Source organism: Vidua macroura, chromosome 15, assembly GCF_024509145.1.
Source record: "Vidua macroura isolate BioBank_ID:100142 chromosome 15, ASM2450914v1, whole genome shotgun sequence".
NCBI lineage: Eukaryota > Metazoa > Chordata > Aves > Passeriformes > Viduidae > Vidua > Vidua macroura.
In genome coordinates, this window is record NC_071585.1 from 1,067,313 (window position 1) to 1,087,919 (window position 20,607).

At 42.7% G+C, this 20,607-nt stretch overlaps 1 protein-coding gene across 3 annotated transcripts in view; it reads left to right on the forward strand.

The window, feature by feature from the left end:
* KCNIP1 (potassium voltage-gated channel interacting protein 1) overlaps positions 1-20,607 on the forward strand; it is a 190,611-nt gene that overhangs the window by 157,544 nt on the left and 12,460 nt on the right. For all 3 annotated transcript variants that reach the window (XM_053991147.1, XM_053991150.1, XM_053991148.1), the window contains exons 2-3: positions 14,130-14,254; positions 20,363-20,432. In XM_053991147.1, the coding sequence (XP_053847122.1) occupies positions 14,130-14,254; positions 20,363-20,432 (195 nt within the window). The remainder of the gene's footprint in view (positions 1-14,129; positions 14,255-20,362; positions 20,433-20,607) is intronic.

Below are 20,607 nucleotides of genomic sequence, written 5' to 3' on the forward strand. Positions count from 1 at the left end.
CATATGACAATTTAGCAGAAAGAACAGAAAATATTTTGTAATTTACCAAAAAAAAATCTTTATTTTTCTTCTTGCTTCTCCCCTCTTCTTTTTAGTATTTCTAAAGTGATACTATGAGGCTCTTTAAACGAGTTTTATTACAGTTAATTCTCCCTCTCCTCAGGCAAGCTGCAGCTTTATGTACCAGATTTTTATTATACCCAGAAGCTTTTTGCCTGCTAATAAATAATGGTGGTAAATTTTATATGAAATAAATGTGGTTTCTTATTGCAGCAGAAAGGAAAATAAGTGTGGAGCTTTTTCCCGCTTGACATACATGTTTAAATTGTAGAAGTTAAATAGTATGAAAACAGCATTCACTTTAAAGAAACATGGCCAGGTTAAAAAAATAGTTTTTTGGCTTGTACCATTAAAGATAACTTAGATCATCATTACACAAAAGGTGTTTGAAATCTTGCAGACAGACGTGTTTAGTAATTTTTCATTTGGCCTGTGAGGAGCAGTCAGCTATGGTTTCTGTTCCCATTGCGGCAGTGAGCTCCTGTGAGCAGTGCCCACCTCAGTGTCCCGAGAGCACGTGAACAGCCCCACAGCAGCAATTGTTCATGGTTTGGGCAGGAGATTCTCCTCTCCCTGCAGGAGGAGGGAGGGAAGGAAAGGGGGCACTGAGGTAGGTGGAAGGAATGAGAAGTGTGCGACCTGAAGCTGACTGTGTGAACTCTGGAAAAGCCCATCAGGGTTTTGAGGACACGTCCTTCCACCAACCCCAGGGCAGTGTCAGAGATGGCTTTGTTCTGGTGAGATGTTAAAAACTGCTCATCTTTTACACTGATTTGCCAAAGTATCATGGACACACTGTTATTAGTAAGTCTTAAAATGAGAGCTGTGCTCCAGCTTCCCCCATTGATGCTGAACCCATTCTCACTGACATGAAGCATCACTCATCTAGATACAGACCTGCCTGTGCTTTTGTGGTTGTGTCCTTTTTTTCAGAAACATTCAAGAACCACAAGAAAACTATTTGAAAGTGTCATGTTTTGAAATCTGGAATAATTTCACTTGGCTTGATAAATTTATGGTTGTAGAGGGAGAGATTTCTTTTGATTGAAGAGGATCCTCAAAAATTTCAGGATAAGGCTGCTTTTCTTGAAGAAATTGAGTTAGACACGCTTACAATTGGAAAGGGATAGCTATATAAAGAGTTGATATAAATGGAATATAACTAACGTTACATTAAGCCCTCTTCTGCAATTCTTAAACCCACACATGGGAATCTTGAATTGAGGATGCATGTCCAAATGTATCATATTTAAGTCCTAATTAATCTTAATGTATCTTAATTAAGTCCTAAGTTAATTCTTTCTTTCTTAAAAGGAGGTTTCACATAGTTGAAAGAGTAAAACATTTAATTTGTCCATTTTATGTGCACCACACTTCCTGACAGCAGCACTGTGGCAGTCGCTGGCTCCCTGCAGCAGCCATGTGCCCATGGGTGGCTGTGGCAGTGCCAGTGGTGGTGTCTGTCACTGCACCTGGTGCGAGGGGCTGCTGTGGCTGAGTGCACCTGAGAGCACTGGGATTTGTTATAGATGAGTAATGCGATGGTTGGCTCTCGCAATTAAGGGATGAATATTATGCGTATGCTAAGAAGTTTTATTGCTGGATAGTTATGTTACTGTGATTTGTTGTTTGGATGTCCACTGTTCTCTCCCTACTCCTCTTTCCCCCGTATGGTTGCTAAGGGATGGCCTTGGTAGTCAGGACATGTGGAGGGAGGGCGTGTACCTATGCCCCTTGCATGAGGCATTCGCGGGGAGGGAAGGCTTGTTACTAGGAGGTGCTGCATGGCAACACCTGACCTCCAATGAAGTTGCAAGGAAGCAGTCTCCAGCAATGGACGGCAGAGAAGAGTTGATTGGCAGACTCTGGGTGGGGTTAGGGTTACCTGACACAACACCATAGGTATAAAAGGCGGAGCAGGAATTTTGTGGGTGAGTGCTGCTATGCCTGCCCTGAAGCTCCCTGGCTTCGCCTGCCCGGCTGAGGCAGGGTCAGCAGCAGGGGACGCTCCCCTGTTTCTCGATGAGATTCAGGAGCGGCTAAGACAGAGCTCTTCGCTGTCTGTCTTGGAAGGAGGAGAGGTGGCATCCGAGGAGGGAGTCGACTCAAGGTCGGGGAAAAAGTCTCAGGTTTAATCCAAGTTCTGAGGAGCTTCGAATGCCATTGTATCTGACAGCGGAAAGCGCCCCCGAGCCTTCCGCAACAGCTCAAATACCGGGGCGGTAACCAAGGGGAATGGACGCCCATTAGCCAATGGGGGGATTCGGGGGAGTGGAAGGCAGAGGGACAGACAGACACACAAACCAATGGGGGAAGTTCAAGGGAGGCACCCCTGGCCCTTGTCCACTCACTCAATGCCCAAGGTGGAAGATTCTGGGAGAGCGGGACGGGGAGCCAAGTGATGGACAGGGTACCAGGGAGGGGACAGGGGAATGACTGAGCCTTTTCAGGGAGATTGGCATTGAGGGAAAGGTGGAAAAGCTTGGGGTGGAACCATTGGGAGAAAATGGGGGATGAAGGGACCAACCATTACAGAACTATAACAGAGATAAAAAACCACAATACAACAGGTGAGCACATGGCGGTTTAGTCCCACGCTCCCAGTGCTGTAAATTTTCCTTATTCAATCCTTTGTTGTATTTTGTTAGTCTAAAAAACCTTTGAAATTTTAAAAGTGAGCATCATTTCTCACAGGTTTAGGCACAAAAGGTCCTGTAGTGAAGGTGAAGCTGCCAGACCTGTCCCTAGGGCTGGAGGAGCAGCAGTGCCCTGTGCCCACACCTCAGGGCTGCTCCTGCTGCCCCAGGGCAGGAGTGAGAGCTCCCAGGTGCCAGGGCAGGACTGGCAGCTCACAAAGACTGCCTTTGAGTAGTACATTGAGAGAGACTCACAGAGACTGCCAATGTAGTACACTGTCCACTGTTATTCTGGGATTAGGCCAAAACTTAATTAAATTTCATGTAGATTAATAAAAGGAGTATTGACATTGCCAGATGAAATCTAAAGCATTCTGAAAAGGAAATTTTTCTTCTTTATTCTTCACATGCATCATTTAAAATATTTCAAGCTTTCTTCCTCCCTAAAATAAATAGGACTGTGTACCTGCAGACTGGTGTAGGCTTCCCTAGACTTCCTAGGCCAGAAGTTCCTACTACAGGTTGTGGGTCTTAGTTGTCTTTTCTCTTTGGTGGTCCCCACCCAGATAACAGAGCCCAAAGCAAAAGAAGCCCAAATGGCTCCTCTGTGCAAGGTTCAGCTCTGAGATGAGCTTACCCATGATGGCACATTCATCTCAACCTGTTCCTTGTGCCTCTCGCTCTTTGGCAGATTTCCTTTGTGTAGTGCTTTTGCTTTGCCAATTTAAGATTTCCCCAATTTTAAAATTTCCCAGTCAATGCACTAAAGAGTGTGGTGGGTTTCAGTGCTAGTTGATCACCAATGCACTCACTTCCTGCTGTGAGATAGGATTAGGAGAAAGGCAAAGCAGACTTACAACTTTAAGAGGCTATAAAGAAAATTTTATTAATAGTGACTAAAAGAATAAAAGTAGTGAGAATCAAAACAAACCCTTCAGAACACTTCTCCTCCCTCCATAACCTTTTCTTTCCCACTAACAATATAAAGAAACCAAACCTAAGATCTCCAGTCAGTTTACCACCTCTAAAATAGTCTTTCTTCAGCTCACTGAGGGAGAGAAGTACCTCCTGTTAAGGTTATGGAGACTTCCCCACAAGAGGAAAAACCAGTTCTCTCATGGCTCTCAGTTTCGTCAGAGATAGCAGCTGCCCAGGGAACCCTGCTATCATGAAATCCTTCCCATTTTCACAAGCCTTCCCACAGCTTGTCGATGGGCCATGTTAACTTATGGGGTATTGTTTGACAAATGAGCTGTTCAAAGGCAAAAGTTCTCATCATCTTCTCCTGGAAGCACAGGACTACTCTTCTCTCTTCCTCTGCTCAAACTTCTCACGGGATCACAGCCATTTCAACATCGTCATACTTTAACATGGAGGCCTTTGCTTGATATCAGTTTGAACAATTTCATCTCCTCATAGTTTCATGCATTATATGTGTTTCTTCCATAGTTTACAAGACGATTTCAGCCCCAAGATCAAGGTATCTTCTCCTCCCTCCCATCTGAGACTTAATTTCTTCCTCACTGACCTCCATGTCTTCATGTTATTCTTTTTGTACGTTTGCATCTTGTTCCTTTCTCTCACTCGAGGGAGGGTTGAAGCACTGAAAGACTTAACATCACGCCTGGGACCTACCTGACCCGCCGGTAACTTGAGGCAGGAGCCACGGCTGGGGCTGTGTCAGGATCGGCCTCATGGTTGATCTTTGGTTTTCTCTGCATTCACTTCCAGCTGCAGGGCTACTCTGCACGGGCTGCAGGGTGCAGAGCTGCCTCTGGTCTCAGCCGCTCTGGGGCAGGGGACCTGACGGCAAGATCTTCACAGCCGTGGCCAGCCCTGCTCCGGCCTGGGCTCCGCAGCCTCCCCCATTCCTGCCCAGCAGCTGCCGGGAGCCCGGCCCGTGGCAGGACGGGGCCGATGTGGGGGGGCTGGCGGGCGGCCCGGGGAAGCGAGAAGAGGCCCGGCCAGCAGCAGGATCACCCGGTCCGGCCTGGCCGAGACAGGGGCCGGGGCCGGGGCCTGTTACCTCTTTGCCGACCGGAAAAGAGAGAGTTCCCGGGTTTTTTTGTCTTTAACATGTGTGTTTCACAGAGACGTGTCCAGCTTCTCAGTGGTTCAAGAGACTGTCAGTTACACAAAAAGCTTTGCATCACTTCTCTGAATTTTCCTCCCATTCCAAGCCATGACACTCCTATGGATTGCATTAGAGCTGCTACGTGACTTCCTTAAAACAGAATGGAACAATCAGAATTATGAAATCTAATATAGCCAAATGTTTTTGTGGCTTCTTTAAAATCAACTGACTGGTAAGAGTGATCAGCGCACATGTGTGCAACATTTGCTCTAATGACTCTTTTCCAAATCTTGCTCATATTGCCAGCTATTTCCCAGTACTCATGGGCACTAGATCTCCTCATTCTGGTTTAACATCTGTGCTGCTAAATGAAAGTAATCAGAGTCAGCATGAAAATTTAATAAGCTAGGTTCTGGCATTGGTCATGTTCCTAATTGTGTATTTGTTTTCTGCCCGCAGAAGTCCTCAGACATTGTCAGGCAGAACACCTCCAGTGTTTACAAGCACTGGTGTTTATTAGTCTCAAATCACTCTCTGTTGGTGGTATTTCGAAAACAGACCAGATCTCTGAGTCTGCCAATGCTTTTAGGGGACTGATCAAAGCCAGACCCCAGCCTGGAAAGATCTAAACCTCATGGCCTTCCTTTCCTAGTTAGAAAATTACTGAGTTTTAGCAGCAGAAAGATCCTTAGAAGATTAGAGGAATCTAAATCTTCTAACCCTGAGCATGGTAAAGTTTTAAATAACTAAATATTTTGGCTTCACAGCAACTCACCAAGTGTGTAGTTGGTTGCATTTACATCCTAGTAGAATGTCTTACAGTGGTTGTTCCTATCGGCCTTCCAGGAGAAGGAGAATAAGGACACAGAAAAATGGAAGGAAGTTTTGTGCTTGTCCCAAATAACCTTTTGCCACAGGAGCAAAGTTGTAAGGTTCCCAGTGCCACTAGCTGGGCCAAGTTTAGGAAATTGTTAAGCTATTGTCTGTTTCCTGAAACTCTTCTATCTTGTCTGCTGGGCTTTCAGCTCCCTGCCTTTTTTTGCTTTGCTGCCTGGCTGGAGCAGCTGGTGGTTTGGCTCTTGCATGGGAGTTCAGGGAGGTCTGTTTCACCCCTGCTCTGGTGCTGCCACTGAAACACCTCAGACCATGTGCCCCTCATTTGCTTCCTCTCTCCCCCTCCAGTGGGATGGAGAGGAGAATTGGAGACAGAAAGGTAAAGATCATGGGTTGACATTAGAACAATTGGCTAGAAATAGCAATGAAATAAGAAAACAAACTAACAACAATGCTCATAGCAGAGTGTACAGGACAGGGGAACAATTCACACCCCTCTGACCAATCAGTCCCTTCCTGAGGGAATAACCCCAGGGTCTAGGTGTGCTCCTTCTGCCTGCTGCAAAAGTTAACCCTCTCCTAGCCAGGAGCAAGACATCGGGGGAAGCTGAGGGATGAAGGATAGGGAAGGATTTGTGGCCGAGGCAGTTGGCTGAAACAGCTGTTTTTGGGAACATTACCACAAGCTAGGTGTGGTCCTGGGGAAAGAGAAAAGGAATTCCTTGTAAGGAATAAACTGTTGGAAATCTCGAAACAACTTGTTGCTTTCACACTGGATTTTTAGTAATGCCAAAGAATGTAGTGTATTGGATGGGGTTTTCTATTTTTTTTAATTGACATCAGGGGCTGACATTTATTTGGATGAAAAGTTTCATCAAGTGAATGCTCTCACCCTGGGCAGTGGTGTGTATGTGTAGAAACCAGTACCTGATTTATTCTGCATTCAAAATGCTCTTTGGGAGAAGAATCTGAGTACAGGTACCAAAGCAGCTTTATGTGAGTCAGGAAGAAGTATGTAGTCTGCACTTAAAGGAACATCGGCGGTGGCAGAGTTCAGGCACTGTCCTTTTATCTTAATGTCCTGAAGCCTCCCTTCTGGTTCTGCTTATTGGCAAACCAGAAACTGGGACATGAATGTTTTTACGAAGAAGACATCCAGGCACTATTGGTTGCCCGAGATCAGGATCCATTTAAATGCCCGAAGTGAGGGTGTGCTGCCCGTACAAGCACATCTCCAGAGTACAGTCTGTGCCCAATGGGTGGCCCTGAGCTGTCCCCAGCTGGTCGGGTGTGCACCATGTGTCAGCAGAGAGCTTGCTCACAGCACCACACACATTTAAGGACATTTTCTCTTACTGAAACATCTGGATGTGTGTTAGAACAATACTTTTTGAGCAGTTTCTTCTGTGCAAATAGAGCGTAATTGGTACTTGTGTTCTACTTAATTATGCTTCACATTTTGGAGCAATCTGTTCAACTTGAACAGTTCTGTGAAGTGGAAAAAGTGATCTTCTGGGAAGTACTGGCTCATTTGGATGGGATCTGCAGAGTGCTCATTTATGGTGATGTTTCTCTCCTCAATTTTGCCGGACCAAATCAATTTGTTCTTTTTCTGGTCTTTACACAGGTGAATTGCCATAATGCAGTGGTTCACCTGTTTTAAGAGGAAAATTGCTTCTAGATTCTGCCACTGTTGCTTTATATTTCTGTGGCAAGTTCTGTTTCATACACTGCTGTTTCTGAAAGGAAGTGTATGCTAACACACACACAAATTTCCTTAATAAATGTGAGCAAACCCACATGTTTACAGCTTGGGAAAATAAATATTTCTGTTTTAAAAACCCTAACTAAAGCTTCATTTAAAAAAAACAACAAAATCCAAACAAACTGATCATAAGTTAACATTTAAGGTCAAAGTAGAAAAAACAGCTAATTATTTTTTTAACGATCCTTAGCATGAAATTGCTGTTGTGCAGAATTCCAGTGTAGGTTATGAGCATGGATGTATTACAGCTCTCATCATTTGCTGCTTAATTCCCCAGTGAAGAAGTAAAATTATATGGAACTGGGTAACTTGAGAAAGAAAAACAGCAAAGAGTTGCTGTGCTGTCAGTAGACTATGACAAACTGACCACAAACATGGTGCAGGAGGGAGATGGCTTCTGGATGTATCATAGTTACGTGAACGTTTGCGAGGAATAAAATTTGAAAGAGTGCTCTGGCTGTCCCCATCTGGGGCTGCTCCTGCATCTCCCCAGATCTGCGTTTGGTGCTCCCCCTGCTCAGGGTGCCTTGGGGAGGGCACAGCCAGGCCCTCAGTGCAATTGTGCCCTTAAACACTGTACATGAATGAGAGTGCCCTTACAAGGAGTTTATGTGGTTTGTGTTTGTCTCTGTGCCAAACTGAGTACCTGTTCACCTTCTCTGTGCCACTCTGTACCTGTTCACCTTCTTTTTCTGAATGTTTTATATGTTCTCTTGTCAAGTCTGCAGCCAGTGCCAAGTGTGTGTAATCCCAGCTGTTCAAAAAAGGTGCCTCTGAGGAGAGAAAAAACCCTTAGGTTTAACATTGTAGTTAAAACCTGCATGAATGTAAATATACAATTCTATTTTTCCCCATGATAACTCAGGGATAAAATGTACTTAAATTAGGCACTGAACTAATTAATATTTTTGATTGCTTGATTTCACCCTATTGTATATATTCATTGATTATTGTTCTTTCAAAACCTGTTTCCTAACTCAAAGCTAGAGCAAACCAGTCTAAATAGAAATTGGTGCGCTCATAAATCAAGGACTTGAAGTGTCTGATTTGCTTTTTAATGACAAAAGAAACACTGACAGCAATAATTCACAGAGATAATAAGTCCATTTGTAATGCATTTTCTTGGTTCATCAGAGTTTTTTTTAATAAATTACCTATTCCATAAAAGGAAAAAAATTAGGTTTACTTAATTAATAATTCAGAAGTCTATTACGACTATTTAACGATGTGTGCTCTGAAGAGTTTCTGATAGTTCTTCTAAAAAAGCATCATGTTTGATTGCTTGACATTCTCATGGTTTTTTTTTTTCCTTGCTGCTTTGGAATCATAATCTTGCCTTGGTTCCAGCTCAACCTACATTTCCTACCTGGGGAAATCAGTTTAATGCCAGTGGCTCCTGCCTGCATATCCTTTGTGTGCACTGCAGGGACATGTTGCAGTCACAACAAAAACAGTTCTTATGACAGGTCAACTTCATACAGTGTTTCATGCAGAAACGTCTGAATTAAAATTTCACATTGCACATTTCATGTGCAAGCCATTGTACCTGACCTTAGCTGTGTGCCAAAAAGGCATTTGGGAGGTACCACAAAATTCTGGTGCCTCCTTTTTTAGACAGTAATTTGATTTTGCATCCCTGTGTACAGCTGTGAAACTAAATAAAGGAGAGGCAAAGGACAGTATTTATACATTGTGAATAGATCATTGTAAGGATTAGGCAAGAAATCTAAAAAACCTATTTTTTAGTAATTATATTTTTTATTGTTAGCTATTTTTGTCTTAGAATTTTATATGCTGGTGGGTTTTCAGGTATCTTCTCTCAGCAAGTGGTGGTGTTGCAGGTTCACACAGACAGAACCACCCTGCTAAGCTTGGCTGTTTGTGAAATTAATTTGATGTTGCTGGTTTAGTGGTGAAAATCACAGAATATTCTGACTTGGAAGAGACCCACAAGGGCCATCAAATCTAACTCAAAATAAACCTGAAAGAGTCAAAAAATCTTATCAGAAAAAAGGGAGTGGATAAGGAGACACCACTCTCTTTTTGATTTATTGCCTGGAGAGAGTCCCTTTTGGAATCTGATCTCTCCAGCCAGGCAGTATAATATTAATAATTATTTTTAATAATAATAATAGGTGTTCAACTTTAATTGTGTTTAATATTTGATACATCAGTAGGTACCTCTGTTCCATTTTTAACTGCTGTTTGCTTTGCGCAGATTTTCCTTGCCCCTTTTTCGGGGTCATAGCTGAGTCTGAGCTGCCACTTCTGTCCCTGCGCGGCTCCAGGGGTGTGCGGGATGTGCCAGGCGGGGTCGCTGAAAGGCTGGGACAGTGCCCGGGGGCGAGCACAGGGCACAGCACAGGATTGTGCTGCCGGGCAGCGGGGCCGGGGATCGGGAGGCTCAGAGCCCCAGGGACACCCCAAAGCTCTTGGCCAGCTCCTGCCCTAATGAACACTTTTGCACTCAGGCCTTGAGTTATTCTTCTTCGTGAAATTTCCAAATATTTGCAATTGATCTCCCACAGGCAAGACCTGTCTCCTGCAAGACCTGCCCAAGAGCACATACTGTCTGGAGATTAATTTCAAGTATACTGTGGGTAAACTACAGTTAATTTTTTCTTGAGGTCCTTGCTCCTAAAGTATAGCTTTTTTTGTTGTTGTTGTTGTTGTTTGTTTAATAAAAGTAAGATGCAGTCTAATAATTCTTGCACATAATTTAATCCCCTTCAGCTGTATTTGTAAAATTACCCATTTCATCTAACGCCTGTCAGTTTTACAATTAACACTGGGCACATTAGCTGCACTTTATGCCTTGACTGTTTTCCTTAACAAAAAGTGAATTTATTATGAGCAACTTCTTTTCAAAGTCCTCCCATGAACCATGGAGATTGGTGTTCTGCATTTTCACATTGCAGCCTTCAGATGCAGGGGACAGCGTCATTTACATTTTTATTAAAATCATCATTTACACTCTTTAAACTGTTTTAGACTCTGGGTGGTCCTTGGCCAGCCCTAGCACTGTATGAGGCTTCACTGTTGCTCATTTGGCAGGCATGTGGGCTGGAAATGCTTCAGGATTGCACCTGAAGAAGGTGTTAGGTGCTTTTTGATGCTTGTTTCCCCAGTGTGTGTGGCCCAGCAAACCCAGCCCTGGGCACAGTCTGGGGGTGTAGGGGCAGCTGCAGGCGCCAGTAAGGATGAGCAGGCTCAGAATCGTGGCTGCACAATCCCAGAGCTGAGGCAGCAGCTGGGGAATAACACACCATTGTTTTATGGTGCACAGATGATCTTTGGGTTGGTGGAAGGTGTCCCTGCTCGCGGCAGGCAGTTGGAACTAGACGATCTTTGAGGTCCCTTTCATTGCAAACAGTTGTCTGAAATGCAGGGCCATTTGCAGGCACTTTGAGTATGGAACTTCCCAAATTGAAAAGATAACAAAAGGTAAAATTGGAGCAAATATGAAAGGATGAATAAAGCAAGCTTCATTCAGTAACTTCTAAAGTGTATTCTGTTTAAACATCAATTTGCCTTAAGGAAAATACGCTCTCTGCTCTTGAGAAGGGAGCAGTGAAATGAAAAAGTCTTGTTCATTAGCACCAATCTAAAATATACGTGTAGTTGCAAGTGTGTCAAGATTATTTTTCTTTGTAAAGTGAAGTCACTGTTTGGTTTCCATTATGAAAGGAAATGTGCATATCCTATGGGCTAAGCAAATACAGATGCTATTTTGCACAAAAATACAAACCTAAGTGACTGTTTTAATCTGGGACTACACAGGAGTAAGATTATCACAGATGATTCTACCAGACACAGACCTCATATCCTGCTATTAAAGCAGCCACAAAAATACGGGCAGAAATAAATCTGAACTCAAGAAATGTTACATCCCATTCTTCCATTTTAAAACACATTGTAAGGAAAACAGCTAAGTGAATGCTCTGTACTGGCTAAACAATCTTCAGCCTAGGACACAACTCACTGCAGCCATCTGGTATGGAAGGGATTGATCCTGGGATGATTTCAACAAGTGTTGGAAATAAAAGCAGAAAAAGAATAAATTACTATTTATCAGTACCTGTAAGCAGAAGAAGCCTTCTGCATTAGTTATTGCTTCCACATGATTAGTGAGCACAGATAACACACAAAAAAAAAACAAACCCAAAAACAAACAAAAAAAAAACCCTCAAAAAACCCAAAAAACAAAAACAACAAAAAAATCACCAACCAAACTATTTTTTTTTTTTTTTTTTTGCTAAGGTTTGAGCTCTTCAAGCTCTCACTGAGCAGCTGGATGGCATCCAGCCCCTGAGTGCTGTGCCTGTCTCCATCAGCAGGGCAGGGATGTCCTGCCAGCTTGGAAAGGATAAGGATGCTGTAAGCACCAGGCAGGTACAGGTGTCATTGAGCTGGGGAGGTGATCACACTCAACCCTCACAGTGGGTGCAGTCAGTCCCAAGGTCTGTTCATGCATCAGTGAATTGAAGAAGAAAATTAACTTTAAACCAGCAGCAAGGTTGTTTCCTACACTCAAATCTCTCAGGAGAAAACTGTAAACAAGGCAAAACTGAGGAAGAATGTGGTATTAGATAAAATACCTTAACATCATTCATATCAGAAGTTTAAATTTGCATGTGTTTATGTATATACACTTCTGCTTCCACTCACCACCCTCAGTGAACTTCAGTTTAATAAAACTGTAGTTGTTATAAATGCAAGAGCTCGTATTTCATACAGTGACACCTCTGAAGAGCTGGAGGGACTGAGCCAGGATGATAATGAAAATGCAAATAAAAGGAACTACAATGCCCATGATAAAAAGCGAGGGCAGAGGAGGAAGTGCCAACCTCCTGGTTTGCCACTGAGGTTTCTGTGATTAATTTATAGGGTATCAGGGAATGGAAGAAACAGGTTGAAAAGACCTGACTTGAGAGCAAGCACTGAAAGGAAACAAATAACAAAAAATCCCAAATCTTTTTGGAGGGTGAGGACTATTGAGGTGGATTTTCTCTCCTTTTTTCAACCACTCATTTCTCATCCTTCATTTTAAAGAATTTCTTCCTCACAATTTTCTCTCTTTACAGCTTCTGCATTCTTTTGTTTTGTGTCATTAATTCTCTTGCAAAGAAAATGGCTTTTCCCCCTTATTTCAAATTACTTTTTCCTGTAGCAGACATGGTTTTACATTTCCTTTCTTCTAACAGGAGCTGTAATTTCTAGACTCTTCCCCTCTGTGTGGGGAAGGTGTGTACTTCAGGCTTCTTTTGGCCTCTTGCCAGCCTTCAGTCCCTTTTTCTTCATCATGAACAGTTGATACTCTGCTCCTGTCCCTTGCTGTTACAGCCTCTCACCTTTATTCCCCTGCTCTGCAAGGGACCTTCAGAACAGGATTTAGGAATACATTTTATCTGTTCAAGGCCTACAAATGCTGACTGTGATGTTGCAGATGTGGTGGATTAAGAGAATAGCTGAATTCACCAATATTTTGAACCAGTTCTTAATACTGACAAAATGAGCCATTAACATGTGCCCTCCCTTAATAATGTTCAATTTAATCTGTGTATGTATACATATATATGTGTGTGTGTGTATATCTCTGCATAATTAATTAGCTTATGAAAATATACCTTTGGGCCGGTCTGTTCTTTCACTGAGCCAGTCTGCTCATGAGTTCATGATTCTGAATTCATGCCTTTCCTCTATTCAGAGTAACTCTATTTCCTTGCAAATTTTGATTTAAATTGTTGACTTATAACAGAAATGACATATTATATGTATATTATATCTATATCTATATCTATATCTATATCTATATCTATATCTATATCTATGTTATACTTGAGCCAAATAACCTAAAATGTTTTTACAAGATATGAATTGTGCAGTTTTTGACAATAAGGGGAGTGTTTGCTTTTATGCCAAGCAACTTTTGGATGTGGATTGGATTTTCATGTCAGCTGAAGGCTGGGTCTGGTCCTTGAAGTTTAGAGAACTGATAGACACTAAATATCTATGTATTTGGGCATTGCATACACTGCTGGGGGATGGGCTTGGCAGGGGAAAACATGCATCAAAAATGAAGTGAGGTTATGGCAATTCAGGATGTGATAGTATTTTTCTTCCTTGTAGAAGAACACACTCTTGAATAAAATGCATAGAAGTGTTTTTCATTTTTTATCTCTCTCTCCAAAAAGTCCTTCTAAATTCAGGCTGAATTGATTCCAGATTCTGCAACTGTGGACAAAATATGAATTTCTCCTAGGACTGAAGTGACCTTCAATGTCACTAGAGCAAGCTTTTTGGTTAGCACACAGAAGAGTTTCCCTCACTGTTTAACCCCAGTATAAGGGCATTGTCTGATATGTCTGAGCATGTCTGCTCTCTCAGGTATATTTGCACAGCTAGAAAGCTGAAGCCAGTACTTTGAAAGTGCCATTCCTTCACGCTGTCTCAATATTTAGGTATGAAATGTCTGTGGTTGCCTTTTGAAGCAATGTGTCTGCTGCTGCCCTGCTGCTCTCACCACCATTTTGGATTTGTGAATCGGCAGCTAATTGGCAGCCCAGGAAGAAATGTGAGCTACTGCTTTACTCCTGTGTCTTTTATTTTGCTTTCAAGAGGTTGAAAACAGTTACACAGATCAGTTCTGTTGGTGGCTTCTTTTTGATCTGTTGCTCTTGAAATCCAGTCTGTCCTCTCCATCATGTTAAAAGAGCAAAGGTAACAATCAAAATAAATATTTTCCTGTGTTCTCTTTCAGATAAAATTGAAGATGAACTAGAAATGACGACAGTGTGCCATAGACCCGAGGGACTGGAACAGCTTGAAGCACAAACCAATTTCACTAAAAGAGAACTTCAAGTTCTTTACAGAGGATTCAAAAATGTAAGAACAGTACTGCAATGAACAGTCTAATATGTATGTCCTCACCAGCCTCAACTGCTCAGCTCGATTTTGTATTGTTCCCCTGCAAAGCATTAGTAGTTTTGTATAAGATCTCCCTTACCACAGCAAAATGAGCACATCTGCCTCTCCATCCAATATTTATGACACTGCAATCTGCCTAAAACTGGGTTTGAATGAATATTCAGCACATAATGCTCTCATTAAACTTGTTCCCCAAATGTCAGCAAGCGCACTTCAATTTCCTCATCTGTGCCAGTACTTGAAGATAACCTGAAAATGTTTTTATGGCTACTTATTTAAACCTTGTTGTCATCACTTCATGTTCAAATATAAGTGGTACTGTTCACTTGTGATTAGGTGCCCAGGATGGAGATTTCATCCCTTCTCTAGGTGCAGAAATCTTGCTCTTGTTGTCCTGGTTTAGGACAAATTAGGGGAAAACAAACTGCAAGCAAAAGCAGCAAGCAAGCCAAGCAGCAAGCCAGCAGCCAGCCGGGGGGGGGGGAAGGAAGACAAAACAAACTGAGGACAGGGAACAGAAACCACGATTGGGATAATGAGCATGAAAATGTCCTGTCCCCACGACAAGCACTTTAGGACTTCAGGGTCCTGTATAAGTAGGGAATAAGGCTAGAGTGGCAGGAGCCAAAGTGAAATCAAAACTTGAATGTGTGTTAAGACTGAGGAGACCAGAGAGAGGCTGCAGATTTCTGGGCAAGCAGGCAGCAGTGCCAGCAGGCATGACGGAGTGTGCAGAGCAGCTCCGTGCCCAGCCTTGTGAGCCACTGTTCCAGCCAGGCTCCCTGGGAGCCCAGAGTCTGCAGCTTCTGAGCCTCAGCCTGGCTCTGCTGCTGCCTCCCAGGGGCTCCTCACAATCAGGAGAAATTGATGGGGAATGTTGAGGCTACATGGAGCAGATGCTTTATGGACCTTGAAGAATGAGTACTCATTACATGTTTTCCTGAGGGTCAGGATTTAGTCACCCAGGTGGTTTGTGCCAGCTCATGTTTTAAGGGTGATTAACAGGTCAGAATCAAACTGGCTCAAGGAACACAGAATGGTTTTTATATTCTCTTGCAGGACAGCTCCAGCATTTAGAAACCATTGCAACAAAATGCTGACATTTCTCAGTCAAGTCTATTGTGTAAAAACTTGTCAAAAGAAAGCTGAGCTACCTTAAATACAGGCAATTCTGAAGAACCTGCAGGACTTAGAGAAAGGCCTTTCTTTTTGATAGATTTTTGAAATTTGATCAGATTACATTTCCAGTGTATATTTGACTTTTCCAAGGAATCTGGTGGTTTTACCCTTTATTTCACTGCTCACCTAAGTGGGCCAAAGCACAGCTCAGCTTTCTGTATTTTTGTTGGTGCGTGTGGCGTATTTCTGCAGCCTTTGCTGCACGCAGAAGGTCATTTAATGTGTAAAGTTGCCTAACTGAACATTGATATCTCTTTATGCTTTTGCCAGCCAGCAGAAAATCACAGGGATTTGAGACAAAACTTGGCAGATTAACACCCTGATATGACATGACTGCCTACAGAACAAGGTTAAACCCAGTTTTGCTAAGATCTCTACAGTGCCTTCTGTATTGCTGTCAGGTGGGAATCCTGTGTGGAAGAGCTCTGCTCTGTGCTGGGGACATTTGCAGCTCCAGATGCAAACCAGTGAGGCAGACCTGGAGCACTCTCAGCACACAGGACATTTACCCTCTGCCTTTCCCAATTCTGCTACCACTTTGCACTACAGAGGCATTACCTCCCAGGGCAATAATGGCAGACAAGGGCATTTAACTTGTGACCTAAACCTAGGACATCACTGAAAGTCTTGGTATTAATTGGCAGTGATGGCAAGGTCCTGGTTTATATGTGGATATTAAGATATATCCAGATATAAACCAAGACTGTTATTATCCAGCTGATCTTCACACAATATAAACAAAGTTTCATGTGTAAGGTTTAAATTGACATGAAAGTGCAACTTTAACACTGGTAGCCTGCAAATCCTGGTTTCAATGGGATGGGTAATTATGCACAGGAGGCAAACTGGCTCATCTGTTACCGTATTTGCTATTGTACCAAACAGTCTGTTCATTGGGATAATGTTATGGTGCCATCTGGAGATTCAAAATCCCTGTGGGAATACAGTAATTTTCCTCCCTGGCTTGTACTTACTGTTTGCTCTCAGTGATTATTGCACAGTTCCTGTTTAATCACAAGGCAACACCTGGAAAATCACAGAGCCATTTGCAGGAACTTGTGTAGGGGACAGAGGGATGGAGGTCCTGGCTGCAGAGGATTTGGTGTGCAGGAGCCAGGATGGTGTTCTACCAAAGGCAGCTCAGCACAGCCTGGGCTGGCCTCTGGACTGGTGCTTGTCTGACCAGGGTCCTAATTCTCAGTACCTTTAAACCTGTTCTTTCTTTGTCTCTGAATTCTGTTCCCCCCCTCCCTTCAAATCGTCTCAGTCTTTACCCAGGGTGTCACTAGTCTGGCCTGGTGTTTTTGGCCCAGAGTGATAGAGGCTGCCAATAAATTCATCTCCAGAGAAGCTGAGCATGCTAGCCAGGCCTGTATTATTGCTGCCTGGCCAAATGTCCCCTCTCTTTGCCTTCAGCTTTCTTTTCCAGTTGTGAGAGGGTGCCACCCTCCAGCAACTCTTGGTTCCAGGACCAACAGTTCACATTTATCTAGCAGGTGTCTCTGCCCACTTTATGTGAATGGTCTCCTTTGCACTTCTGTGTTAGCTGTGGTAAGACTGGAGCCTGACTAACATGAGGTGTTTGGTCCCATCTCTTTGGTTGGGATTCTAAAAAAGCAAAGTTACAGGCAAATCCATCAGAGCCTCTGGTGGGTCTTGCCTTGGTACAACTTAACAAAAGAAAATGTGATACCTTCTGTCTACAAAACCACCAGAACTGTTTGAGCTAAACAGCAATATTGGCACAGGAACAGAATGGCCATGAATAGGCATAGGCTGGAATTAGAAGAAAGTTTCTGCCCCCCAGAGGAGTAAAGTTTGGTGGCTAGTTATGGAATTACAGGGAGGAGAGCAAGGAAATATTTTTATTATTAAAATTGATGAATTGATGTCTAATGAAGTGACGAACAATATAGAGATTTGAGCTTGGTAATTCAGGATTTCAGGATCTTCTACTTAGGCCATGTTTCATGGCTTGCATTCTTTGGAATCGAGTACATGGATTTAAAAGAACTGGGGGTTTTGTAGGTTTTTTTGCTCAGTTTGGGAAGGTTTGTGCTGTTAGGGGAAATGCTTGTTATCTGCAAGGGATAATTTCCTGAATCAGGAAACAGACAACCCAAATGACTGAGAGGCTGCTGGAGACATCCTTACCTTGCTTTAGTGTGAGTATTTTAGCAAATCTGTAACAAAGGGTAGTATGAAAGGTAATTTTAACTAAGCAGGATTATGGAGGTTAAAGTGAGCAGTAGAAGCAAGGGAGAAATATTCTGACACTTTAATAATCCCCAAAACATCTCCAAAGTGGGAGAACATAGAACAACAAACTACATGGAATGTGTGAGAGCTTAGAGATGCAAATCTGGATTGTGCGTTTGTCTGTGGTTGGCTAATTTACTACCTCTAATTTTCAAAACATTACCTCTGGGTACTCATCCTCATATTCTGGCCAGCTGAACTGAGGAGGGTCTGAAAGGCAGAGCATGCTCAGCTCCCCTGTACTCCCTGCATCTCTGCTTTGCATATCTCTGAAAGCAATCAGTGAAGTTTATTTCTGATTCCAGCAGCGGAAAAATGCGACTGCTGTTTTATTTTCCTTTAGGTTTTGTGGGTTGGTGTGTTTGGTTTTTATGTGGATTCAGCTCCTTTGTGATCTAGTGATTTAAAAGAAGAGGGTAAGTTCAGATGCACAGCTTGTGCTGCCAGAGCTTGATAGTCAGCCTTGGGAAAATGAGGGTTTTTTTCTGTGCATGATGACAACACCAAAAAAAAAATGTTTACTGTTTGGCATTTTTAAATAATTATTAGGTTTAGGAAATGAGAAGTGTTAACCTAAAATGCTATTATCAAAAGAAAACCTTATGAATACTACAGTGAAGGACTGTGTTCTTCTTACTGACAAGGATTTTTTCTTGAATGAGTGAATCTTTATTAACTTCAGTGGAATTTAAATTGACACTAAGCTCACCTGCTCTGTTTCACAAGACAGATTTCTTTCGAGTCAGCAGAATTAAGTAGTACTATAGCACTAATGAGGCCTCTGGAGCATTATTTGGCCCTTATAAAACAAAAATTGTGATCAATTAACTGCAAATAAATTGGTAGTAGCATATGTGTCTGAAAGCAATCCAGTTATAGAGAGCTAAATGGGCTGATCAATGTCAGCACTGCCTCTCCCCAGAACTCCTAGAGCTGTGATGCAAACTTTCATTTGGCTTCCAGATGGAGCATCAGAAGCAATAAGGATCACGTGGAAATTCAGAAAATTAAGCAGGCCCAATGGCCCAACTGCCAGGGTAGCCCTTGCCCCTGTGAGAGAGCACAGGCAGCAGCAGCGGCAGCCATGTGCACATCTCTGTAATAAACAGAGGGAAGGGACCTCGGGGACTCTGCAGTTGAGGGAAACATAGAGAAAAGAATGATCAGTCCCTCATCTACAAACCATCTTTCAGCAGGTGAAGTTGTGGCTCTTAGATAATATAAGAGTTGTCCTATGACGAGGAGAGTAGGAAGTAAATCTTGATGTAGCACTGTGCTGGAAAGGATGGGCCAGTTGTGCCAGGCTTGGTTTTAAAAAGAATGACAATTTGGTGAAATACTCTGCAAGGACCCTGTGCGATCTTGTAGCAACAGCGCTTCAGTGACCAAGGAGAACACTGCTGCCCAAAAATGGCTGTGGATACAGTTCTGGGTCTGATCAATTATTAAAAGATACCATAAATAAATATCAGATGATTTATTTAATGTATGTTAGCTTACAAGCTTCAGAAAACATGAATATTTAGGAAATATTTGGGAGAATCTCTTATGGTAGCTGTTAGCTTCTATTTAATTATCTTCCTTTGATGATTTCTGCTTTAGAGATGAAAAAGTAACCACTTCTCTTGTGATAAGAAAACCAGACATGTTTTATGAGGAGCTTTGGAACAGTTCAAAAATATTCATCTAACTAGAAACCTTGCAACCTACAAAATCATGAGTGGCCCATAGAAAAGTTGTCAGACTGACTGTTTGCTGGCTCTGTCTAAACAGCAGTTTGGGACTATCAGGCAAGGTAGTAGGAGTCATGTTCCAAGAATGAAAAGCTGGTGGTTCCTTGTGCAAAGGGTTATATTTTGCGTAGTTCCTGGCTGAAGCACCTGTGTTAAAGTGAGGCAGGCATCACAGCATGACACAGAGAGGAATGCATGGGGTGAGTAAAATCCAGGAACAGAGGAACTTTCTTGATCCCAAGTCTGCCGTTCAGCTCAGTATAAGCATCAAGCCAGGCTATATGTGCCAGTTCTGTGAGTTTGGTGAGAGGGAGTTAGCCTGCTCAGATAATCCATCTCTAGCACCTCCTAGCAGCAGGGACAGAGTGCTGTGGTTATTTTATTGGTCTACTCTGGTTTAATTTTCAAAATTGCTTGATAGGCAAATTTGAGGAATAGTGCCATTAACTGGGAAGTATTTTCTCTAACTGAAAACATCACATGGTTAGGTAGCAGTGTCCAAGGCTCTGTAATGTATGTTATAGCAGCACTGAGCTGGTGGGGGTGTGTTTATTATTGAGGTTTGTTTGTAAGGACTTACTAGTGTGCTATGGACTGTTCGCCTGGCTACAGTCTGCTGCTGAGGATTAAAAAACAGCAATGAAACTGCTGAGAACACACTTAGAAATGTTAATAATGGTGAACCAGCTTAGTGAGATGCTTAGGATGAAACTGCAGACTGAATTACTTTAATTTCTCCAGCTGCACAGCCTGTGCATGCAGAGTACTATGAGAATAGGTAGGTGATTTCTTTCATTGCTCTCTTTGGGCTTGTAGAGTTTTGCAAATGAACCTTTACAAACCTGTGTTTTTCTTGATTCTCTTTCTGTCTTTTTTTCCTTTTGTTTTCCAACAGGAATGTCCTAGTGGGGTTGTTAATGAAGAAACATTCAAACAGATCTATGCACAGTTTTTTCCTCATGGAGGTAAGTGGAGTGCTTTGTGCCTGCCAGGGCTCTTGAAGCCCTAACATTGCCTTCTGCCAGCTGGCTGCAATACTGCTGCTGGTCATCCGTGCGAGAAAGGGGAATCAAGCTGAAGCTTTGAGGGGTTTTACACAGAAACACAAACATCAAGGTAATAAAATTTTAGGCCCTTTGA